Source organism: Oryctolagus cuniculus, chromosome 4 (genome assembly GCF_964237555.1).
Source record: "Oryctolagus cuniculus chromosome 4, mOryCun1.1, whole genome shotgun sequence".
NCBI lineage: Eukaryota > Metazoa > Chordata > Mammalia > Lagomorpha > Leporidae > Oryctolagus > Oryctolagus cuniculus.
This window is the reverse complement of record NC_091435.1, coordinates 169,388,720-169,413,951: the sequence shown is the minus strand read 5'-3', so window position 1 is coordinate 169,413,951 and position 25,232 is coordinate 169,388,720. Positions and strand designations below refer to the sequence as shown.

At 55.6% G+C, this 25,232-nt stretch overlaps 1 protein-coding gene across 1 annotated transcript in view; it reads right to left on the bottom strand.

Annotated features, from left to right (window-relative positions):
- Positions 1–9,683, bottom strand: part of TRIM71 (tripartite motif containing 71) — a 63,905-nt gene extending 54,222 nt beyond the window's left edge. Inside the window, exon 1 of the mRNA XM_051818534.2 lies at positions 7,971–9,683. Coding sequence (XP_051674494.2) covers positions 7,971–8,825 — 855 coding nt within the window. The 5' untranslated portion in view covers positions 8,826–9,683. The remainder of the gene's footprint in view (positions 1–7,970) is intronic.
- Positions 9,684–25,232: the final 15,549 nt, after the last annotated feature.

Genomic DNA, 25,232 nt, shown 5'->3' with positions numbered 1-25,232 from the left:
CAGGAAGAGAAAGGAGGAGAGGCGATGGCTTCAGTATTGAGAAGCAAAAGACACGAATTCTCATCCACCGGTTCCCTTCCCAAATGACAGCCAACAGTGCGGCTGAAAAGGAGAACCCAGTGCAGGTCTGGCATGTGGCTGGCAGGGGCCCGAGTACCTGAGCCTCTCCCTCTGCCTCCCAGGGCAGGAAGCTGGACTCAGGAGCTGGGGCTGGGAACCAGTGTCTAACACCAGGGGGAACACCTGCCTCAGCACTCTAACAACCTAATGAAACCTATTAGCAATGTTTCCCATTGCCCTCAGCTGGGGGACACTGAGCTGAGTTAGCACTAACTCTTAACACTGCAAAGAGCCACACTCACTTCACAGATGAGAAACCAAAGCAAAGCAGAATCAGGAGCTCACCCTAGAATTACGATGTCAAAAAACTGCTCCACTGGGGCCGGCACTGGGGCCTAGTGGGCCAAGATTCTGCCCGCAGTGCCGGCAACCCATATGGGTGCCGGTTTGTGTCCCGGCTGCTCCTCTTCTGATCCAGCTCTCTGCTTATGGCCTGGGAAAGCAGTAGGAGATGGCCCAGGTCCTTGGGCCCCTGGACCTGCATGGGAGACTTGGAAGAAGCTCCTGGCTTCAGATTGGCCCAGTTCTGGCTGTTGGAGCCATTTGGGAAGTGAACCAATGGACGGAAAATCTGTCTCTCCCTCTCTCTAACTTTACCTCTCAAATAAATAAACAAACAAACAAAAATTAAAAAAACTGTTCAACAAAGATCAATAAACAAAACATGTTTTTAATAAGAAATATAAAAAGATGAGCAATCTGAAGTCTTTTATTTTTCCCACGTGTACTACAACTTTACCATATTCACGTTTCTGCTCGGAGCTTGGCCACGCGTTCTGGGGAAACTGTCGAGAGAAGGCTGTGCGTGACCCTAAGAAGCCTCTCCCACCGGCACTGTCAGAGGACCAGCCCACAGCTGGCAGACGTGCGGCAAACTGGTGGCTTCCCTCTTGTCCAAAACATGGTTCATTCAACGACTGCTGATGCCACTTTACTCAAGTCTCATTTTCTTTTTCTAAGACTTATTTATTTAGGGGCCAGCGCTGTGGTGCAGTGGGTTAACGCCCTGGCCTGAAGCGCCGGCATCCCATATGGGCACCGGTTCTAGTCCCGGCTGCTCCACTTCCAATCCAGCTCTCTGCTGTGGCCTGGGAAAGCAGCAGCAGATGTCCCAAGTGCTTGGGCCTCTGTATCTGTGTGGAGACCTGGAAGAAACTCCTGGCTCCTGGCTTCGGATCAGTGCAGCTCCGACTGTTGGGAGTGAACCATCAGATGGAGAACCTCTCTCCCTCTCCTGTCTCTGTGTAACTCTGACTTTCAAATAAAATAAATTTTTTTTTTTTTGGACAGGCAGAGTTAGACAGTGAGAGAGAGAAACAGAGAAAAGTCTTCCTTCCGTTGGTTCACCCCCCCAAATGGCCGCTATGGCCGGCACACTGCGCAGATCTGAAGCCAGGAGCCAGGTGCTTCTCCTGGTCTCCCATGCAGGTGCAGGGCCCAAGCACTTGGGCCATCCTCCACTGCCCTCCCAGGCCACAACAGAGAGCTGGACTGGAAGAGGAGCAGCCGGGACAGAATCCGGCACCCCAACCGGGACTAGAATCCGGGGTGCCAGCACCAAAGGTGGAGGATTAGCCAAGTGAGCCGCGGCGCTGGCCATAAAATAAATCTTTTAAAAATTATTTATTTATTTGAAAGAGTGACAGAGAAAAAGAGGCAGAGGCAGAGAAAGAAAGAGAAGAGAGGTCTTCCATCCGCTGGTTCACTCCTCAAATGGCTGCAATGGATGGAGCTGGGCCAATCCAAAGCCAGGAGCCAGGAGCTTCTACCGGGTCTCCCATGTGGGTGCAGGGGCCCAAGTACTTGGGCCATCTTCAGTTGCTCTCCCAGGCGCATCAGCAGCGAGCTGGATCAGAAGTGGAGCAGCCGGGACTTGAACCGGTGCACATACAGAATGCTGGTGCCACAAGCAGAGGCTTAACCTAGTATACCACAGCACTGGCCCCTAAAAATGCTTTATATTTCATGAGTACAAACTACGGTCCACAGGGGCCAACACTGTGGTAAAGTGAGTTAATGCCTGCAATGCCAGCATGCCATGAGCGCCGGCTCCGCTCCACTTCTGATCCAGCTCCTTGCTAATGCCGTTGGGAGGGCAGCAAAAGAGGGTCTCAGTGCTCGGGCCCCTTCCACCCTTGTGGGAGACCCGGAGGAAGCTGCTGGCTCCTGACAGCCCCAGTTGTTGCAGCCATTTGGGGAGTGAACTAATGGATGGAAGATCTCTGCTTTCAAATAAACAAACCTATAGGGAAAAAAGACCATCCCTTGCATAGGGATCTACATGGAAAATTGGTTGGGAACAAACTTTAACTGCTGATGTGGTATGCCAATCTCTACAGATTCAGTGAAAAAAATAACTCCTTGGCAGGTTAGGAAGCATCTGGGATGAGGGGAAAGTCTACATTAGGGCTGACAAAACAAAGCAGCAGTCTACCATGAGCCTAGTAACGGATCTATCTAAGGACCAGCACTGTGGCCTAGTAGGCTAAGCCCTCTGCCTGGGGCGCCTGCACGCCAAATGGGTGTGGTTTGAGTCCTGACTGCTCCACTTCTGATCCAGGTCCCTGTTAACTGCCTGGGAAAAGCAGCAGAGGATGCCCCAACTGCTCGGGTCCCGGAACTGACATAGGAGACCTGCAAGAAGCTCCTGGCTCCTGGCTTCAGATTGGCCCAGCTCTGGCCGTCGTGATCATTTGGGGAGTGAACCAGCAGCTGGAAGACCTTTCTCTCTCTCCCTCTCGGCAACTCTGCCTCAAATAAATAAATAAAATCTTGAAGGGGAGTGGGGGGGCCTGACACTGTGGCACAGTAGCTTAGGCATCCGCCTGCAGCGCCGGCATCCCATATGGGCGCCGGTTCAAATCCCAGCTGCTCCACTTCCGATCCAGCCCTCTGCTAATGGACTGGGACAGCAGTAGAAGATGGCCCAAGTCCTTGGGCCCCTGCACCCACGTGGGAGACCCTGAAGAAGCTCCTGGCTCCTGGTTTTGGATAAGCCCAGCTCCAGCCATTGTGGCCACTTGGAGAGTAAACTTTTCTCTCTTCCTCTCCAATAAATTAATTTTTAAAAAAAAAATCACAGGGAGAGGAATACTCTAGGAGTCCCAAGTAGGAGGTCATTACTGGCTGAAGAGTTAGAGTGACTGGAGCGCCTGTCCACAGCCTGAGGGGTCAAGGAGAGCAGTGGGGACCGGAGCAGGGGGCTCGCGGGGCGGCACCTTGCCCACTGCAGGCAACTGCCGCTTCTTAATCTCTCCCATGCCCTCTTCCAAGAGGAGATGGGAAAGGGGGAACACAGAGCAGCATCAGGGAGCTGGGCCTTGAACTCTCTGTGTTAGGGGCAGGGGAGCAGGGAGCGCCGCTCTGAAGCCGCCTGCGTGCTGGAAGTCAGCTCTGCGCTCAAGAGTCCCGAAGACCACGAAGAGAAACCCTGCCAGTGAGAAGAGCCGGCCGGAGAGACGGCGTCCAGCCCGAGGCCCTTCAACTTCAGAGCTGCAGGATTATCAAGTAAGCGAAATCTTCAAGTCAGGAAGATGTAGAAACACTTCTATTTGCCCTGGCAAGCCGCTGCAAGCCATCTCACCTTGTCTACGGCTTCCATGAAGAATCCACTCCCTCACTGCACCTGCTCAATGAGGCCATTCTGAAAACCAAAAAGCTAGGCTCCAAATTTCAGGCATCCGTTTTTACTAGCGTTTTAGGAAACTGGACTCCGGCAACCCAAAAAGGGCTCTTGAAAAATAGTATTTATAAATAGCAAAAATAGCCAAAAACCGGGGCAGGAAAAAAAGTGATTTTACTCAATCTTCACTTTTCTGATTTCTCTAATCCAAGGACAAACTGTATTTAACTTCCAAAACACACTGATGAGACAGTACTGTGCAGTAGCGTCCCAGGAAGAACGCCAAGTGTGGAAGAAAGTGCCCATCTTCCTCCCAAAATACCTTTAGTGTTTCTTAAATACATATTCCTAGAATCGGAGAGGAAAATCAGGCAGACAAATGTCTTGTCCCTGAAATCCCAAAACCAGCACAGCTTACTTGAGGAAGGAAACTTAAAACATAGGGTGCAGAGTGTGTAGCAGGCAGGGCTGACAGCCTCGATGCTGGCTATCCTCGAGGTAAACTCACCTGCACAGGCTGCCCACCTCCCAGGGCCCAGGAGGGTAAAATCCACTCCTATGCACTTTCCTGGAAGTAATCAGCTCCCAGCCCTGATTTTTTGAAAACCCCCCAAAAAGTCTAAGAAACTAGGATACCCATAAGCAAGCACTGTATGATGCACCTTCTCATGGGAACAGGGGCCTGAGAACATCTATCCACCTGCTAACCTGAACTGAAACCAACCTCTGTCCTGACTTCCAAGGTTTGCAAAGTTTGGTTTTCTGGTCAACAGGTGAAGTGCGTGGATTCAGCTAAAGCAATGCTAGAATTCAGTTAGTTCTATTCATTTGCTCTCCTTGTCTTTAACCCTGCCAAAACACCACCCCATTTGGAATTAACCAGTTAACAGGATTTTATCTAAAATTCCAAAATTCCATTTCTGGCATAAATTCTAAGTTGGTCATAAATTCCACGAACGTACTAGTGACACCTACCCAGCCAACTCCAGAGATGGAGACAAGAGTAGGAAATTAGGTCTTCAGCTCTGTCTACAATACTCATACTTCAACCTTGTGTTAAAAACCACCACTCTGATGATGTAGTGGGGTGAAAAACAAGTTTGTACTGTCTAGAAAACAGTCTCTCTCTCTCTTTTTTTTTTTTTTTGTAATTTACAAAAAGTATCCTTGTACTTAAAAACACTACTGATAGGGCAACCCTGAAAGGCGTGGAGCCCGGGGAATGCAACAAAGATGTAACACAGCGCAGGGCTGGAGGCTGAGACAACCCCACTCAGGGCAGACAGTGCAACCCCCAGCAAGCACTGATCTCTTGCTGCAAGTGGTCTGAGGCCAGTTAGGTTTCAGGGTCAGATGGGGGTGGAATTCTCGAACCCGCGTGGCCTGCGCTGCAGAGTGCAGTGCTGGGACCGGATATAAACTGCACCGGCACCGCACCCCACTTTGCACAGCAGAGGCAGGAAAGCCCTCTGCCCCCGCTGCAGGGCCGGCCGGGCTACACTGTCACCCACACTGGCTCCCGATGGGGCCTTTCTTGAGGACCTGGGTGTGGTCCAAACCCCTACAGGTAGGGAAGCCGAACGCCCAGCTCTCAGAGCCAGCACCGGCTCCCCTGGGCTTCTGCTCAGGTCCTCTCCGAAAGGGCACCTCGTGGGCAGCTGCAGTACGCTCAAGGCGCACCCTTAACCCTACCTCGCGCCCCGAAACGTGCATTCTCTCGGCCCTGAGTGGCCACGTCACCAGAGCCCGAGCCAGAGCCAGCCCCGGCCACAGCCTCTGCCGGGACTCTCGTGGCCAGCGGCTCCAAGGCCGACTGATCTCCTAGGCACAGAAGGAACGAACGTGCCCAACGGGGTTTCACGGGCGCTAACCAGCAGCAAGCAAGACCCGAGTCCCCCTCTGGAGGTTCCCAAGCTACCAACCATGCGCGGACCGCACACAGCCCAATCTCCTGGCTGGCCGGACCCCAGGGGCTACTCCTGCCTCAGCCCAGGGGAAAGCCCCCCCCCCCCCCCCCGCTTCCTCTTCCTCCCCCTCCCCAGCACCAGGTGGCATCAGCCCCCAGAAAGGAGCTGTTGACGCAAGAAGCAACTCAGTCCAGCAGCAGATTCTAAAAACGGAGGTAAAACGCAGAACCGTGGACCACAAAAAGAGACGGGGGCCACGCCAGTCCGGCCCCCTCCTCCGGAGCGTTTAGCCAGGGAGGGCTCTGGAAAGGAACAGAGCGAGCCCAGCTCCCAACACAGAAGAGGACTCGCGCCCGCCAGGAGCCTCACTACCTACCAGGTGCAGCCTTCCCGCACCTTGTCCCCTTGAAACTCACAATGCCGGCCACTCTCAGCAAGAGATCTAAAAGGCTCACCAAAGGAAGTACAAGCCTGCTCAGAACCGGGCAAACCTTCCGCTCTGCGGCGCATTTGATAATGCAAGCATGCCCGCCGAGCCGCGGCAGCCTCGCTGTGCCCAGAACAGTGAGTGTACTGCAAGGGGACCTGCTCCATCCCGCGAGTGGACCAATTCCGAACGGGAATACTGGCCACACCATGCATCTACTTCTTTTGCGCAAATAAAACATAGGTGTGCCTGTAACTGGCAGTCCAATTTAAAACCGACATTTAAACTCAAGCACCCCTCCCCAGAGGGAGTGAAATTATCCTGGCTGGACTCAGGGGGCCTTCTCCCTTTAAACCACCCCCCCAACACACACACACACACAAGCACAGGATCCTAATCTGCAAGTGAATTGGCTCCATTTTTTCCCCTTCCTCGGGTTTGGATCAGAATTTAGCTCAATCATTTGTTTCTCTAAAGTTTTGAACGAACTCCCTGGAAACGCTGACCAGTGACTATGGAAAAACTCAAGATGAGTGCCTTCTAACCTTAAACAACGAAGGAAGGAGGGAGTTGGCTCCTAGCTTTGTATAGAAAAGGGACCTTTAAAAGGGGGTGCCCACTCCAGCTAGATTAAAATTTCAACTTTTTTTCCAATAGGACAAGTCGGTTTAAGACCGCCAGGACTGGAGCTCCGCCCTCCCCCCCAATAACAGGTTAGGGCGCTGGGTATCAGCTGGCCCACGGCAGCTCTAGCCGGCAGAGTTCACTCCCACTCGGGATTTAAAGTCCCTGGGGTCCCCAACTCTTCCTCCACGGCCAGCCCAGAGCTGTCACACATCCAACCTCCCGCGTCCACAGGCAGATGGCAAAAGCGAACGACCCCCCTCCCAAAGCAGAGTTTGCTCCCCAAAACTTTCGGCTCCCTGCTTTCAGTGGGTTCCCGCTCAGCTAACAACAGGGTCAAGGAGGAAGCCGGCATCACCCGGTTTTAAAAGCCAAGGACTGCTTGCTCTACGCAGCCCTCGCATCTAAGAATCCAGCCCCCGGGGCTGCGGGGCGGCTCCCGGATAACTCCAGCTTCTGGGGCACCCTAGCGGGGCCACCCCTTAACCTGGGGAAACCGGACAGGCCGGAGCCGCCGTGCACCCCCGAGACCAGCCGGTACTTCCACGTAGGGGAGCCCAGGGACCAGATCACGCAGTTCGGGCAGCACGCGAAACAGCTGCGGGGCAAAGGGCCCCACCCAGGGGGCTCCCTGGGCCCCCCAGGCTCCACGAGACCCCTTCTTCCTCAACACAGGAGGTCCGCGCCTGCCACGCAGTCCAGACCATGAACCCCCCCCCCCACACACACACACACAGGGAAAAAAAACTTCTTCCCAGCAGCGCGCACGTGGAAACCAGGTCTGGGGACACAGCACACGCAGTCCACCCACGCAACCACCTCTGCCCGGCTCGCACCCCTCTTAAAAGCAACAATTTGCAAGTTTTACAAAGTTGAGGACACACAGAGAGGCCTCCGATCTGCCTACACAAACACAGACTCCACTTCTTGCAGCTCGTGCCTACTAAATATTGACAACGGTTGCCATGTTTTGCCACACAGAGTGAAAAAATGAAGTGCAATACAGCAAAGAGGAACCCCGCGCTTTTTTGGACTCTCCAGGGACCCTCGCGACACGCACACGCGAGCCAGGCCCGCCACACACTATCCAGGTCACACTCCACGACGTAGCCAGAGGAGGGGGTAGACAAACAAATCGGGAGAAGCGAAGGTGTCCCGGTCTCCCCGCGTTTCTGAGATCTCCGGGGAAGACTCGCCCAGGAACGCGCACCCGGGAACGCGGGGGACGCACGCACACGCGCCCGCACCCACAGCCGCCCCACGCGCTCACCTCATCGCCGTGCTGCTGGCAGAAGCCGAGGCGCTCCGGGAACACGGAGAGGATGGAGAAGGGCGCGCCGGGGAAGGGCGGCCCGAGCCCGAGCTGCTGCGCCGCGGCCGCGGCCGCGGGGCCCGGCGGGCCGCGCTCGATGTAGTGGTCCTTGGTGAGGCGCACGCGCTGGTGCGCGCGGACGCAATTGTCGCACAGGTGCTCCTGGCAGTCCAGGCAGCGCGAGGAGGCCGCGTTGCCCTCGTCGCAGGAGCTGCAGCCGTGAGGCCGCCGCAGCAGCAGCGCCGACGGGGACGCGGCCGGGCCGCCGCCGCCGCCGCCGCCGCCGGGAGTCGGGCGGGAAGGCGCGGGCGCGGGCGGCGGCGGCGGCGGCGGCGCGGCGGCGGGCGCGCGCGGGTGCGGGTGGTGCGCGTGGTGCCGGTGGTTGCTGTGGGCGCCCGCGCCCGCGCGGCCGTTCTTGGGCGGCGGCTCGTCGGCGGTGGCCACCACGGCGTCCAGCAGGTTGCTGAGCAGGAAGGCGGACGAGGGCAGCGCGTCCATGCCCGCCGCCTCGGCGAGCACGACCTTCTGGTCGCACACGGGGCAGCGCAGCTTGAGCGGCTCTCCCGGCGCGCCGCTGCCCGCCGCCGGCAGCCGGTGTGTCTCCAGGCAGGGGCGGCAGAAGGCGTGCAGGCAGGGCAGGACGTGCAGGCGGCGCGCCGCCGCCCCGGGGCCCCCGCCGCCGCCCCCGGACGACGTGGACGTCTGCGAGGACGAGGACGACGCGGACGAGTTGGAGGAGAGCGGCGCCGGCGAGCCGCACATCTCCTTGCACAGCAGGCAGATCTGGAAGTCGGTCTCGGGGAACGAAGCCATTTGCAACCCGTCCCGGAGGAGGGAGGAGACCAGAGAGGAAGAGGAGGAGGAGGAGGAGAGAGCGGACGAGGCGGGTGGGGGAGCCGCCGACTCACTCAGCAAAGAGCACCGGCCAGGTCCGCGACCCGGGAGCCGGCACCAGGGCGGCGCGGCCCGTGCGGCCCGCGCGCGGCTGCTCCCAGCACCGCGGGCATTAAATGCCACTCTCCGGGGGCGACGCGGATTCCTGCCGAGGCGGGGAGGCCGGAACAAGCCCCGACACGCGAGGGGCGAGCAGGGGCTCGGAGGTCAGAGGGCTCCCGGGAGCAGCCGGGGCTTGGCCGCGCGCGCTGGCCGAAGGGGAGTCCCCGCTGTGCGATCCCGGTCCGGGCCACAGCAGAATTTGGCTCGACGAAGGTTATCTGGTGCGTGGCTTTTTCTCGGAATCTCTCCTCGGGAAGGCGCCCCGAAGTCGTCACGGCGGGAGCAGCGCGTCGCCAAGCCGGTGTGCCCCCGCGCGACGCCGGCCGCCCCGCCGCATGACGCGGCGGCCAGGGGCTCCTGGGTGGCCCGGCGTGCTGCGCCCGGGGCTTGCGCACGGCCAGGCGCAGCCCCCTCCTCCCCTGCAGGGCGGTCAGCCCCCGCCGCAGCTGCAGCTCGTGGGGGCCCGGCCGCACGCGCGCTCTACGCACGCGCGGCCCACGCGCGTCGAGTCTCCCGCGCACCCGCCGGAGCCCGGCCGCGGCTGCCCGCGCTTAGCACGCACGCGCGGCCCACGCGGCCCGGGCCCTCGTGCCCCCCGGCCTGGCGGGACCCGGGCGCCTCCCGCGCGCGGCTTAACCCCTCCGGCTTAGCGGCGCGAAGGCGCAGGGCCGCAGGTCCCCGCGGGCCGCCCTGAATTATTCATCGGCAGGAAGATATTGGATGTACCCGCTGCCCGCTCCGCGCGGGCCGTCGTGCAATGCTATCCGCGCCGCGCGCCCCTCCTCCTCCTCGCGTCCGTCCGCTCTGAAACCTTGGCAGCGGAGGGGGATCACATTTCCTTTGTCATCGGGCCATTTCGCCCTCGCCGCGGTCCCCCCTCCGATCCCGAGCCTCGGGGACGGAGCCTCCTCCCGGGCGCGCTGGAATCAGTGGAGCCGGCAACGGCCCCGCGCGGCGAGTTCGCGAGCCGCGTGGCCAGCGCCGCTGGCTCCCGCCTGCGTCATCTTCTCTCTCCGGAACGAGCAGCCGAGTGGGACGCGGGTGGCCCCGGCCGCGCCGCCCGGGCTCGGCTCCTCTGGGGCTCCGCGCAACTCCCCGAGTTCGGGCTGCGTGCGCGCGCGCGCGCGGCCCCTCTTTCTCTGCTTTGCCGCCTCTTCCTCCTCCTCCTCCTCCTCCTCCTCCTCTCAGGACGCCGGTTATTGGGACTGATCGGAATTCGGAATCCTTTTAATCTCCAAAGGAGCAAACTCACTTCCGCCCGAGTGCGGGGAGGGGGCTGGGGGAGGGGAGCAGGGGAGGGGGTTCCAGGCAAACAGGAAACATTAGCCCTCGCGGCACGGCCCGCTTTTGTGTGCTCCCTCCCTCCCTCCCTCCCTCCTCCCGCGGCCGGCCGCTGGGGAGATGGACGGCCCGGGCTGCAGCGACGACCTTTGAAACCTGGCGAGCGAGGAGCGGAGAGCGAGTCTTCCGTTGCTTTAAAAAAGAAAAGGTCGCGTTCCGAACCCCTGGCTCTGCGCACGCTGCTCTCCACTGCTGGGGACGCCTCGGTCCACACGCACACACTCACGCGCGCGCGCGCGCGCGCCTCCAAGCTTGGCTTGTGTTCGTGTCTGTGGTCCACATCACACAGTGGTGTGCGGCGGGATGCGTGGAGCTGAACGAATCTGAATTCTGATCCCTGGAAGGGCCGGCTCCCTTTTTTTTGTTGTGGTTTTAATGGGGCGGTGGGGGTGGGGGGAGGCGACCCGGTGACGGCCCCGCGGCCATCTGGGTGGTGCCCCAGGCTGCCTGGGCGGTGCCGAGAGGAGTGACCTGGGAGGCACCGAGGGCGGCTTCCCAGGACTTGCGGAGTTTGTGGCCCTGGGGCTGCAGGCCGAACCTTTGTCCGGGTCTGCTCACCATCTCGCCGCCAGTGACTTCTTGGGTTCCACTTAACCGGGGCAGGCAACAACCTGAATGAATCCGAAAACCTCTCGGGCCAGAGGCAAGCACAAAAGGATCACCCCTTAGGATTGCATTGACAGGGAATTCTAGAACGGGCGAAACTTCACATGGAGATGAGAAAGCAGCATTTGGGAGGTGAGGGACCCTTCCCCCGGGGGATGGGAGAGACACAAAAACATCATTTAATGCCGAAATTTCACTGTGTGCAAATTGAACTTCCATAAAACGGAAAAAAAAAAAAAACTTAGAAGCTTGGTTTCCAACCTGAACAACCCCACCTGGATCATGAAGTTGGAAAAATACAAGGAGACACACGGCCGTGCCCTGCTTCTCCGCGGATTCTCTCCCTGGGATCCAGAGGAAGGTCTGTCTGGAAAGAGCCCTTAAGTCAGGCCAGCTGGGCAAACAGCTCCCGAGAGGACCCAGCCGCAGCGGGGGAAGGGCGCAGGGCCACAGCACCCAGTGCAAAATGAGAAATCAGTGGCCAGTCCCTGAGAGACGTGAGTGGGAAAATTATTGGAGAAATAAAACCAAGCTGCAGCTCCTCCTCTGTCGACAGACCAGGGAAACTTCTTCTCATTTGAAAATGAGAGAGGGGCTTCTCCTGCCACCATCTGCCGCCACTACAGCAACTTGCGTCCAACATGGGAGACCCACGTGTGCACACACACACACACACATCTATGCACGCGTATGCCTTTGTACCATGGGCGCCTTGCTCCAGAGGTGCTCCATGTAGTTTTGTTGGGTTTTGTTTCTTTACCCTGCTTTGATTGTTTTGAGTTCTTTTTTTAAAAGCAAAGCAAAATAAAAATAAGAGGAAAACAGATGGGGGAAGAGAATTGCCAGAAGGAAGATGGCCCCATAAGGTCAGAGCTGGGATGGCCCGGATCTGCTGCCTCCCTCCTAGCTTGGCCCCACCCACCACAAAAAGAAAAGAGAGGAGGGGGTGGGGACAGGCCTCCCCCAGGCCCCCTGGTCCTACCCAGCAGACTGTCTTGCAAGTGGATGGCAGAGGGGGGCCCGTGAGCTGAGCTTCCTTGGGGGAGCAGAGTGATTCCAGGAAGAGGTGGGTTGATTTTCTGGGGACAGTCGCTCAGAATTACTCCCAAAAAAGGAAGAAAGAGGAAGGGGAGGTTTGATTTCTCTTTAAGGAGTAGGTTCTCTCCTCTCCTTTCCCGCTCCGGTTCACACCACATCGCCAGGAAATTGGGCACATTCCAAATTTCCCGGAAGACCGAACTTCCCACAGGTTGGAAAGACGGAGTTCTTCCCGCCGACCAGTTTCACTCCGGTTGTGTGGAAATACAGTTGTGATTTGTTGAAATGCGGCACAGCCGTAGATCAATAATAAATTAGTGCTGGATTGCAATAAGGTTTCAGATAAGCTGGAGGAGGAGCTGGAGCTACGCATCCACTCCCAGGACCCGAGCCAGAGTCCTGTGCCAGCAGCCCCCAGGTGGGAAACGCCTTGCCATCCTCCTCCATCGACACCCACTCCTAGCTTTCGGTTGTCCTTTCTCCAGTTTACATTAGCAAGGGAGCCTTTGCGAATCCCGAAAATAAATCATCTGCTGTTTTCATACGCAACCACCTTTTAAAAGAAACCAGCCCTGGGCTCACAGAGGCAGTAAATTTGCTTTTTTTCTCCACTGCATCCGTAACCATATTTTGGTTTCACAGAGTGACACCAGCCCCTGCCACCCTCGCGGACCCTGGCTTGGGGGCAGGGTCCGTTTCCATCAGAGCGACTTTGCTTCTGCGTTCTTCCTCTGATCCTTTCATTAAATATTCGATGCACCGTTTGTTTTGATGTCCAAATTGCACCTTTCACCATCCTCCTTGGCATGCATGCGTGTAATTTTTAAGCATATAAATCGCCAGATCATTAAAAAAAAAAAAGCATGGAACATAAGTTACATCATAATCACTGTTTGGAACCTTCGGGGCGCAGGGTGGGGGCCAGCTGAGCAGACACCATCGATTCACCGCCTGCACCCTGCCAGTGGAAAGGGGCTGGGGCTCTCCACACTGGGGCCCACTCTTCACTCCGCCCTTGCAATCATTAACAGAAGGGTGTCAGCTGCCTTCAACAAGCCGGGAGTTGAGAGGAGCAGCGTGTCAGAGGATATGCTAGACGCTCTAGTCACCAGGAACTATATAAATGACCGTAGGGAAACTCAAATTGCACGCATAAAAAGTTAAATACCCAGCTTTGGTAGTTAAAGGCAGGTTACCACTGGGTGAGGCTCACCCCACCCCCACCCCCCACTCCTAACTGTGTGACTTTGGGCAAGTGTACCTAGCCTTTCTCTGCCTCAATTTTTTTTTTTTTTATCTGCCTGCCGGGAATGTTACAAGTACCCAGCCTATCAGGGCTGAAGAAGCTGCTGACCACACAGCGCTTGCTACAGTTGCCAGCACGTGCAAGCCCTCCTCACCTCCGCACCTTTAAAATAATCAGCATTCAGAGCCTGGTTGGCAAACTGCCTGCCTACCCTCACGCCTGTCACTGCTTGATCACTACCCTGGGCTCCCGGCCGGCCAGTCACTTCCTCCTTCCGCCCTGCAGAAGGAAGGGGCAGTATCGGCCTCCTGTCACTCAGCACCAGGCCCCAGGGGCGGCCCGGGGCCACCCTGAAAATCCCAAGCTCTCAGTCCCGGTGTTTGAAAATGAAATTTGTCTTTCATACTAAGGGGCAGAGAAACGATCAACCCTGTTTTTAAAATAAATAGAGCAGCAGGATGAAGATCCAACCTGAGTCTTAAGCTACCTACCCCCGGTGCTGCCTGATTTTGTGGCTGGAAAACTCTCTGCTATTTATCCCTCCCTGTTTCAGCCTAATCCTGCCCTTCATTCATTCCACCTGCTCCAGGGTTGAAAGGGCCTCCTCTTGCCAAGAACAATGAACTGCAACTGCTACCCACGCTGGCGAGGGCCCCGTCCCTGCCCAAGTCCGCCTTCCCCGTGTGGCTTCTGCCCCGCAGCTCCAAGTCTGCTCTCATCCAGGCTTGAGTTCAATTGCCCCTCCAGCACCTGGGCTGGCTCCTGGCTCCCTGGACCACTGAAAGGAAGGCCTACCCGTTCCGAGAACTGGCAGCCAGCACCTTGGTCTCTCCTATCCAAAGTCACAATGCAGGAGGTCTGACTCCCTGCTAGAGACCCCACCAAGAGGCTCAGACTCCTCGAAGGGGACTGTTTGAGAGGAGCCCCCATTGTACCCACCAAGGTGACACGTGTACCAAGGCCTTCAGAATGTCCATAGAGGCCGGCGCCACGGCTCACTAGGCTAATCCTCCGCCTTGCGGCGCCAGCACACCGGGTTCTAGTCCCGGTCGGGGCGCCGGATTCTGTCCTGGTTGCCCCTCTTCCAGGCCAGCTCTCTGCTGTGGCCAGGGAGTGCAGTGGAGGATGGCCCAAGTGCTTGGGCCCTGCACCCCATGGGAGACCAGGATAAGTACCTGGCTCCTGCCATCAGATCAGCGCGGTGCGCTGGCCGCAGCGCGCTGGCCGCGGTGGCCATTGGAGGGTGAACCAACGGCAAAGGAAGACCTTCCTCTCTGTCTCTCTGTCTCTCTCTCTCTCTCACTGTCCACTCTGCCTGTCAAAAAAAAAAAAAAAAAAAAGAATGTCCATAGAAAATGCAATGAAAAGATCAGCTTATTTGGATGCCATGTACGTATGAAATTATGTGTACGAGGGGTCTTCAAAACACTTGTAGAAAATGCTGATTATGGGGCTGGCGTTGTGTTCCAGTGAGTTAAGCCACCGCTTGCAATGCCTGATTCTAAATGAGAGTGCTGGTTCGAGTCTCAGCTGTTCCGCTTCTGATCCCGCTCCCTGCTTATGCACCTGGGAAGGCAGCAGAAGACGGCCCAAGCATATGGACCCCCGCATATCTGTGAAGACCCGGATGAGTTCCTGGCTCCTGTCTTCAGCCTGGCCCAGCCCAAACCTCTAAGCCGTTCACTGGGAGTGAACCAGAAGATGGAAAAATCTCTGTCTCTCCCTCTCGCTCTGTAACTCTGCCTTTTAAATAAATTTTTTAAAAATCCTTTAAAAATGCATATTTACAGGGCTGGCGGTGTGGTGTGGTGGGTAAAGCCACCGCCTCCTGGCACATGGCTTCGGATTGGTGCAGCTCCAACACTGTGGCCAATTGGAGAGTGAACCAGTGGATGGAAGACCTCTCTCTCTCTCTGCCTCTTCTCTCTCTGTGTAACCCTGACTTTGGAATAAATAAATCTTTGAAAAAAATGCATATTCATGAAAAGGACTACACATAGATTGCAAAAATTTTTTGCACCAAAATAAACTTATCCTTTAATTCCATTATTCCCTGAACTTCTTGGAGTCCTCTCATGAGTGAAGCCATCTTGAAATATCCAGCCCGAACCCCACCCAGGTGAGCCAGTATGGATGCTTGAACTGCAAAATTGTAAGTATAACAAAACAAGTCTTGTATTTTTCTTTTCAATTTTTTAAAAGATCTATTTACTTATTTGAAAGGCAGAGTTATAGAGAGGCAGACAGAGAGAGAGAAAGGTCTTCCAACCACTGGTTCACTTCCCAGATGGCCACAACAGCCAGAGCTGCGCCGATCCAAAGCCAGGAGCCAGGAGTTTCTTCCGCGGTACAGGGGCCCAAGGACTTGAGCCATTTTCCACTGCTTTTCCAGGCCATAGCAGAGAGCTGGATCAGAAGAAGAGCAGATGGGACTGGAACCAGCACCCATATGGGATGCCAAAGCTGCAGGCAGCGGCTTTACCTGCTACACCACAGTGCCAGCCACTGCAATGCCTTTACCCATTCCCTTGTCGTTGGACATTTGGGTTGATTTAATTTCAAGTTTTGACTGTTACAAAGAAAGCTGCTTTGAATATTTACATGCAACTCTTGTGGGGGGGGGAAAGGTTTTTTTTTTTTTTTAAGAGAGATTTATTTATTTATTTATTTATTTGAAAGAGTTACACAGAGGAGAGGCAGAGAGGGGGAGAGAGAGAGAGAGAGAGAGAGAGAGAGGTCCTCCATCCGCTGGTTCACTCCCCAGATGGCCGCAACAGCTGGAGCTGCGCCGAACCGAAGCCAGGAGCCAGGAGCCTCCTCTGGGTCTCCCACGTGGGTGCAGGGGCCCAAGGACTTGGGCCATCTTCCACTGCTTTCCCAGGCCACAGCAGGGAGCTGGATCGGAAGTGGAGCAGCTGGGTCCCTGACCTCCATGTGGGATGCCAGCGCTTCATGCCAGGGCGTTAACCCTCTGTGTCACAGCGCCGGTCCCAAAAGTTTTTATTTATTTGAAAGAGTTACAGAGAGAGAGGGAGAGACAGCGAGAGAGGTCTTCCATCCGCTGGTTCACTCCCCAGATGGCTGCAATGACCAGAGCTGAGCCAGGAGCTTCATCTGGTCCTCCCACGTGGATGGCAAGGACCCAAACACCTGGACCATCATCTGCTGCTTTCCCAGGTCGTTATTAGGAGCTGCATAGGAAATGGAGCCGCTGGGACACCATGAACCGGCACGCATATGGGATGCCTGTGTTGCAGGCAGTGCCTTTACCAGCTGTGCCACAACACAGGCCCCTGCATAAAAGTCTTTAATGAGAAAAGTCTCTCCTTTTCTCCCGTGAAAATACCCAGGGATACAAAGGTTGATTTATATAGTAGGTGCAGGTTAGCTTCGCAACACACTGCCACGTCTTTTCGGGAACAGCTGTGCCCTGTGGAGTTCCCCCAGAAGAGGGAAGAGCCGAGTTTGCCTTCCTCACCGCCGAAGCTTCCGGTGCTCAGCTTGTTTTCGCTTTACCTTGAGCCGTTCTGTCTGACGCGTGGTCGTATCTCGTCTTGATTTCTTTTTTTAAGAGTAAGTACGTAATTTATTTGAAAGGCAGAGTGACAGAGACAGAGAACGCTTTCCCCCCCCAAGATTCACTCCTCAAATAGCCACAAAGGCCGGAGCTGGGCCAGCCTAAGCCAGGAGCCTGGAACCCCATCTTCCCATCCAGGTCTCCCACCTGGGTGCGGGGGTCCAAGCACTGGGCCAGCCTCCGCTACTTTCCCAGACGCGTTAGCAGGGAGCTGGGTCCGAAGCCGGAGCTGGGACTCCCACTTTGATACGCGATGCGGATCCTCACAAGTGGCAGTGGGTTTTAATTTGCGTTTCCCTGATACCTAATGGTGTGGAGCCTCCTGTCCCGTGTCTATTTGCAAATTATGGTTTTTCTTTGGTGAAGTTGCAGTTCAAAACGTATGCTTTTTTAACTGAATTTTTATTTACAGTTTGGTGGAGAAATGTATTCATTTTTAGATTCAAAACATTCCAACTTTACTGCATTATAACTGATACCTAAAAATTGTATGTGCTTGCACGACATGTTTCTATGCCTATATTCTGTGAACTGATTACCACATCAAGGTCATTAACATACCAATCACTTCCCATAGTTATCTTTAAAACTGTTGTATTTTATTTTATTTTATTTATTTAATGAGGTCAGTGTTGTGGTGCCGTGGGTTACACCGTCACTTGTGACACCTGCATCCCGTATGAGTGCCAGTGTGTATACTACACGTTCTTTATTGAGGGACACCCAGGGGAAGGTGGCCAGCCTCCTCAGCTGCGAAGCATCCGGGGACCCTGGGCAGCCGAGGTGTGGGTGAAGGGCTTAGAGACCAAGGCTCATGAGCTGGACGGGGTAGCATGAAAAGCATACATTACAGAGGGAGTACCTGGAACAAAGCGCAGAGGTCAGGCATGAGCAAATCCCAAGGTGAGGGAATGGTAAACACCCCGGAGCCTGGGAGTCTGCGGAAGGTGGGGTTGTGCAAGGTGTGTGCCTCTCCCCTGAGCCTGCTGTCTCCAGGAAGGGCACCCGCCTGGAGTCCCATAGCCAGGGTCAAACCAGCACGCGGGGAGAAAGGAGTCCTTGCACACTGTCGGAGGGGCTGCAAGTCACACGGCTGCTGTGGGAAACAGCACGATGGGGCCTTGAAAACTGAGTCGAGCCACTGGCTGGGCATTTGGTACAGTGATTAAGACACCATTTGGGGGGCCAGCGTTGTGGCCTAACAGGTACAGTTGCTGCCTGCAGAGCCGGCACCGGTTGGAGTCCTGGCTGCTCCACTTCTGATCCAGCTCCCTGTTAACAGATCAGAATGCATCTGGGGAGGCAGCAGCAGATGGTCCAAGTGCCTGCACCCCTGCACACACATGGGAAACCCGGAAGAAGCTCCTGGCTCCAGGCTTCAGCCTGGCCCAGCCCCAGTTGTTGCGGCCATCTGGGGAGTGAACCAGTGGATGGAAGACCTCTCTTTCTCTCTCTCACTCTGCCTTTCAGGTAAATTTAAAAAAAAAAATGTACATTTAAAAAAATACAAACCAAACAAAAATAAAAGTAAATTAACTGAATTTAAGAAGCGATAGATGCTAGAGAGAAAAGGGAGTCAGTAGAGATGTATGCTAATGTAAACATGAGCCTACTGCACGCCTGATGATGGCACCTTTTCCTCCTGCCCAGAAAGGTGCTGGTGGACTGTCCCAGAGAGAATAATCACCCCCGGGGCCGGCGCTGGGGCACAGCAGGCTAAGCTTCTGCCTGCAGTGTCGACATCCCATATGGGTGCCGGTTCAAGTCCTGGCTGCTCCACTTGCGATCCAGCTCTCTGCTACGGCCTGGAAAAGCAGTAGAAGATGGCCCAAGTCCTTGGGTCCCTGCACCCGCATGGGAGACCCAGAAGAAGTGTCTGGCTCCTGGCTTCAGATTGGCACAGCTTCAGCCACTGCAGCCAATTGGGCAGTGAACCAGCAGATGGAAGACCTCTCTCTTTCTCTCTCTCTTCTCTCTCTGTGTAACTCTGACTTTCAAATAAATACATACATCTTAGAAAGTTCCCAAGCCCTTGCTTGTTCGTTTCCTGAGACCGTGAGCTGTAGCTCACACAGCCCACATGCAGTTACGGTCCCCGGGTTCCAGATCATCAGCTAGACCGCAGAGCGCATGCCCGGCTCACCAGGCCTCCGGCGCTGGTCCTTGCTGCATAGCTCGGGGCTGGCCTCCCTGGGCCCCTGCAGGACCCCTGGCTGCAGGCCTCCTCGCCTCTCCTGTGTGACAGTTCCCCAGCCCCTGTCACCTCTGAAGGTTTGAGAGCAGCCTCCCCGGAGCCCACCTCTCACACGTTGCTATCAAATCCGCTTTTCCTCCAGACTTCGGGGAGGGACTCTTTGCAGGGCCTTGTAAAACCTTAAATAAACGACACGAACAAATTCCACTTTGACCGCTATCTTGTTAAAATTCCTTAAAAAAGTTAACTCATTGGGCCCAAAGCACCTTCACAAAAGCCAGGCCGTACCGCCCCTAGGAGTCACTGTTCCTCAAAGGGTTTTATGTACTGTTTAATGATTTTTCACAAATAGTTTCTCTTGCCCTTAAAGTCAGATTAATTGAATTTTAATTCAGCAGGGTCACTCTCTAAACGGGGACCACTGGCTCTGCAGGTGCAGCTGGGGCTGCTCAGGCTCAGAGGGGCTGGGAGGGTGGGGGCACCCCCAGCGCAGCTCTGCTGGGGGGCGCCAGGAAGAGTCTCTGTTCCTTGTAGGCGCTGGGGACCCTGGAGGGCCTCGGACAGGGACCGTGTTAGCTTTCAGCTTCTGGATCTACCCTCCCTCTCCAGCTTTTTTTTTTTTTTTTTTTTTTTAATTTTTTGACAGGCAGAGTGGACAGTAAGAGGGAGAGACAGGGAGAAAGGTCTTCCTTTGCCGTTGGTTCACCCTCCAATGGCCGCCATGGCCAGCACACCGCGCTGATCCGAAGGCAGGAGCCAGGTGCTTCTCCTGGCCTCCCATGGGGTGCAGGGCCCAAGCACTTGGGCCATCCTCCACTGCACTCCCTGGCCACAACAGAGAGCTGGCCTGGAAGAGGGGCAACCGGGACAGAAACCGGCGCCCCGACCGGGACTAGAACCCGGGGTGCCGGTGCTGCAGGTGGAGGATTAGCCTAGGGAGCCGCGGTGCCACAGTTCTACTTTTCTATCTGTGATTTCATGGATCTCATCACACCTCTCTCTGGTCCAAGTCACACACCGGCCAAAGAGTTTTTTGTTTTTTTTTTGTTTGTTTGTTTGGTTTTTTTTTTTTTTTTTTTTTTTTTGCTTTTTTCAATTGATTATTTATTTGAAAGGCAGAGTCGCAGAGAAAGAAGGAAAGAGAGCTTCCACCCACTGGTTCACTTTCCAAATGGCTACAACAGCCAGGTCTGGGCCAGAAGCTTCTTCTGGGTCTCCCACTCGGGTGCAGGGGCCCAGATACCAAGCACTTGGGCCATCTTCCACTGCTTTCCCAGGCCACAGCAGGGCGCTGAATCGGAAGTGGAGCAGCCGGGACTTGAACCGGCGCCTATATGGAATGCTGTTGACTCAGGTGGCGCCTTAACCTGCTGTACCACAACACCATGACCAAGGACTCTGGTTTTTAAATATTTGTTCCTGATTCTTTCTGAACTTCACTGTCAATTAAAACACCGTAAACCCACACTTTTTATATTCGTCAAAAATTTTCTTGAACACCTAAACCTGGTTAAAATTTCCAAAATGGCAAAAATTCTAGGCCTCCTCTTTTTCTTTCTTTTTTATTTGACAGAATTAGACAGTGAGAGAGAGACAGAAAGAAAGGTCTTCCTTCCGTTGGTTCACCCCCCAAATGGCCGCTGCGGCCAGAGCTGTGCCAATCTGAAGCCAGGAGCCAGGTGCTTCTCCTGGTCTCCCATGGGGTGCAGGGCCAAGCACTTGGGCCATCCTCCACTGCACTCCCTGGCCACAGCAGAGAGCTGGCCTGGAAGAGGGGCAACTGGGACAGAATCCAGTGCCCCGACCGGGACTAGAACCCACGCCCACATGGGATACTGGCACCGCAGGTGGAGGATTAATCAAGTGAGCCAGGGCGCCTGCCCCGTCTTTTTCTGTATTTATTTGTTTCTTTATTTGAACAGCAGCGCGACAGAGAGGGAGAGACAGCGAGAGAGCGAGCCTCCATCGTGGGTTCACTCCCCAGTCGCCCATAACAGTGCTGGACCAGGCTGAAGCCAGAAGCCAGGAATCCAGCCCAGGTCTCCCACCTGCGCCCTCTGCTGCCTTCCCGGGAGCATTAGCAGGGAGGTGGATGGGAAGCGGAGCAGCCGGGCCTCCTGCCAGAGCTTAGCTCCGGGATGCCAGCCTTGGCCTTGTGAGGGCAGCCCCCGCGCTGGCCCAGGCCTGCAGCTCTCGAATGCCGGCCTGCAGCTCACCGTTCTCGCTGTTGCTGCTGCCCGGGTTCCTGGGAGCTTTCGGTGCTGTCCGCCTCCGAGTTTTACCGAGTGACTCCGCGGGTTGGGGACCAAATGTAGCGTTTCCTCCCTGAACCTCCGTTTCCATGCTGAGCCAAACCTGAATTTCGGCGAGTACGAAATCAGACCTGGGGCCAGCACTGTGGTGTGGCGGGTTAAGCCACTGCGTGTGACGCCGGCATCCCAGCTCTGCGTGCGGGTTCGAGTCCTCTCTGTTCACTTTCCAAGCGCCCCTGCCACCCATGCGGGAGACCCCGATGGAGTCCCTGTCTCCCGTCTTCAGCCTGGCCCAGCCCCTGGCAGTTGCCACCTTTTGGGGAGTGAACCAGCGGATGGTTCAGGTCTCTCTTGGCCACTTTCAAATACAACAACCACCTAACCAACAGACGTCAGCCCTGGAGCAGAGGGGACAACGACCACAGACACCTGGCAGCCTCTCGGCCAGTGTGGCTGGTGAGGAGCTGCCTGGGACTGCACACAGCTGACCCAGGAAACCGTCCTGAGGGTGCTGCAAAGGAGGAGCAGCCAGTGTGGCCTGCTGGGAACGTGGGGGGGGGGGGGGCTCCGCGCAAGGGGCAGAGCTGGGGAGGCCCTTCCCACCCACTCCTTCCCCTGCAGCAGCGGCCATCGCCCTTGCACTGCGTCCTCACCTGCGGGCGGGGACCCAGGCCTCAGGCAAGCTCCTCTCTCACTCACGGCCCAACTGCCCAGCCCATGAGCGTCACCCCCGATCCACAGACGTGCACGTCAGGGACAGGCAGGCCCCCGAAGACCGAGCCCGGCCTCTGAGCTGGGGCCTGGATGCAGGGGTGTCCGAGTCCCCCTGCCCGGAACCTGGCCAGGAACCCTTCCTGCAGACCCGAGGACGGGCTGGGGCTGAAGCTGGGGCCTCAATCCAGGGCCACACGGGGGCAGCACCCAGTCACTTGAGCGGTCGCTGCTGCCTCCCAGGGTGTGCAGGAAGCTGGAATCTAAAGGTGAGAGAGGACTCAAACCCAGGAACTCAAAAAGGAAAAAAAATATATATATATAAACATATAACTATATATCAAAATTCTAACAGTAATTCTCTCTGAATATTTGTTTATGAGTAATTTTCACTTCTTTTTTTAAATTGAGTATCCCTTTTTTTAAATTTTTATTTATTTTTATTTTTTTGACAGGCAGAGTGGACAGTGAGCGAGACAGAGAGAGAAAGGTCTTCCTTCCGTTGGTTCACCCTCCAATGGCCGCCGTGGCCAGCGCGCTGCAGCCGGCGCACCGCGCTGATCCGGTGGCAGGAGCCAGGAGCCAGGTGCTTCTCCTGGTCTCCCATGGGGTGCAGGGCCCAAGCACCTGGGCCATCCTCCACTGCACTCCCTGGCCACAGCAGAGAGCTGGCCTGGAAGAGGGGCAACCGGGACAGAATCTGGTGCCCCGACTGGGACTAGAACCCGGTGTGCCGGCGCCGCTAGGCGGAGGATTAGCCTAGTGAGCCACGGCGCTGGCCTGAGTATCCCTTTAAAAAAAAAAAAAAAGATTTACATATTACGGTCGGCGCTGTGATGTAACAGATAAAGCCACAGCCTGCAGCTCCAGCATCCCATATGGTCGCCAATTTGAGTCCTGCCTGCTCCACTTCAGATCCAGCTCCCTGCTAATGCTCCTGGGAAAGCATCAGAGGGTGGCCCAAATCCTTGGGCCCCTGCACCCATGTGGGAGACCCAGAAGAAGCTCCTGGCTCCTGGCTCCTGGCTTCAGATCAGATCAGCTCCAGCCGCTGTGGGCATTTGGGGAGTGAACCAGGATGGAAGACCTACCTCTCTCTCTCTCTGTCTCTCCCTCTCTCTGTCTCTCCCTCTCTCTCTGTAACTCTACCTTTCAAATAAATAAGTGAATCTTTTTTTTTAAAAAAAGGAACTTCCTCAATCTAATAAAGGACATCTATGGAAGAAAAAAGATTGATTGATTGATTTGAAAGGCAGTGTTACATACGTAGAGAGACACAGAGAGAGGACCCATTCCCCAAATGCCTCAACAATTGGGGCCGGGCCAGGCCAAGCCAGGAACCTGTACCCCCACTTGGGTCTCTGTTGTTTCCCAGGTACGCCAGCAGGGAGCTGGACCAGAAGTGGAGACTGGAACTGGTGCTCATATGGGAGGCTGGTGTTGCAGTTAGAAGCCCAATCCACTATGCCACAAAGCTGGCCCCTATACTTTTTGTATTGTTTGAATATTTCATGTATTGCTTTCAGTAACACTAGAAATAACAAAGCTTTGGGGCTGGCGCTGTGGCATAGCAGGTAAAGCTGCCGCCTGCAGCGCTGGCATCCCATATGGGCGCCAGTCCTGGCTGCTCTACTTCTGATCCAGCTCTCTGCTATGGCCTGGAAAAGCAGCAGAAGATGGCCCAAGTCCTTGGATCCCTGCACCCACGTGGGAGACCCAGAAGAAGCTCCTGGCTCCTGGCTTTGGATCAGCACAGCTCTGGCCATTGCTGCCAACTGGGGAGTGAACCAGCAGATGGAAGACCTCTCTCTCTTTCTCTCTGCCTCTCCTTCTCTCTCTAACTCTGACTGTCAAATAAATAAATAAATCTTTAAAAAGAGAAATAATAAAACTTTAAAAATAACAGATACTGGAAAACTCTAGACATTCCAACCCCCTAGGCCAAATGCTGGCCTCACCCTCTTTTGTTCTCTTTGCTAAAGTTTAATTTGTTTATTTGAAAGGCAGGATGAGAGAGCACACGAGAGAGTTTCCATCTGCTGGTTCACTCTCCAATGGCAGAGACAGCCATGGCTGGGCCAGGCTGAAACCAGGGCTGAGCCTTGAACTCAGGTAGGTGGCAGGAACCCACGCAGTTGGGCCAATGGCCTCTTGCCTCCCAGGGACATTAGCAGGAAGCTGGATGAGATGGAAGTGGAGTAGCAGGGACTGGAACCAGTGTTCAGACATGGGAGGCAGGCACTGCAAGTGCAACTTAACCCACTGCACAATTCTCTCCTAAATAAAATATTTTTTATTTATTTATTTATTTATTTTTTGACAGGCAGAGTGGACAGTGAGAGAGAGAGACAGAGAGAAAGGTCTTCCTTTGCCGTTGGTTCACCCTCCAATGGCCGCCGCGGCCAGCGCGCTGCGGCCAGCGCACCGCGCTGATCCGATGGCAGGAGCCTGGTGCTTCTTCTGGTCTCCCATGGGGTGCAGGGCCCAAGCACCTGGGCCATCCTCCACTGCACTCCCTGGCCACAGCAGAGAGCTGGCCTGGAAGAGGGGCAACCGGGACAGAATCCGGCGCCCCGACCGGGACTAGAACCCGGTGTGGTGGCGCTGCAAGGCGGAGGATTAGCCTAGTGAGCCGCGGCGCCGGCCCTAAATAAAATATTTTAAAAGCTCCGGGGCAGGGCAGGGAGGTGGGGGCTGGTGCTGAGCCTTATCCGGTAAAGCCGCCGCCTTCAGACGCTGGTTCTAGTTCCAGCTGCTCCACTTCCGATCCAGCTCTGCTGTGGCCTGGGAAAGCAGTGGAAGATGGCCCAGGTGCTTGGGCCCCTGCACCCATTTCGGAGACCTGGAGGAAGCTCCTGGCTCCTGGCTTTGGATTGGTGCAGCTTCGGCCGTTGCTGCCTTTTGAGGAGTGAACCAACGGATGGAAGACCTCTCTGCCTCCTCGCCTTTCAAAAAACAAATAAATAAAATAAAAATATTTAAAAAGCCTCTGCTTAGAACACTCACATCCTGTCTCAGAGTGTGGGATAGAGTCCTGACTGCCTTCCAATGCAGCCTGCTGTTAATGTCCCTGGGAGGCAGTGGGCGATGGCTCAGGAACCTGGGCCCCTACCACCCTTGTGGGAGCTCCAGATGGAGTTCTTGGCTCCCGGCTTCAGCCTGGTCCAGCCCTGATTAATGCAGGCATTTGGGGAAGGAACCAAAGGATGCAAGATCTCTCTCCCTGTATTTCTTTCTGTGGTTCTGCCTTTCAAGTCGA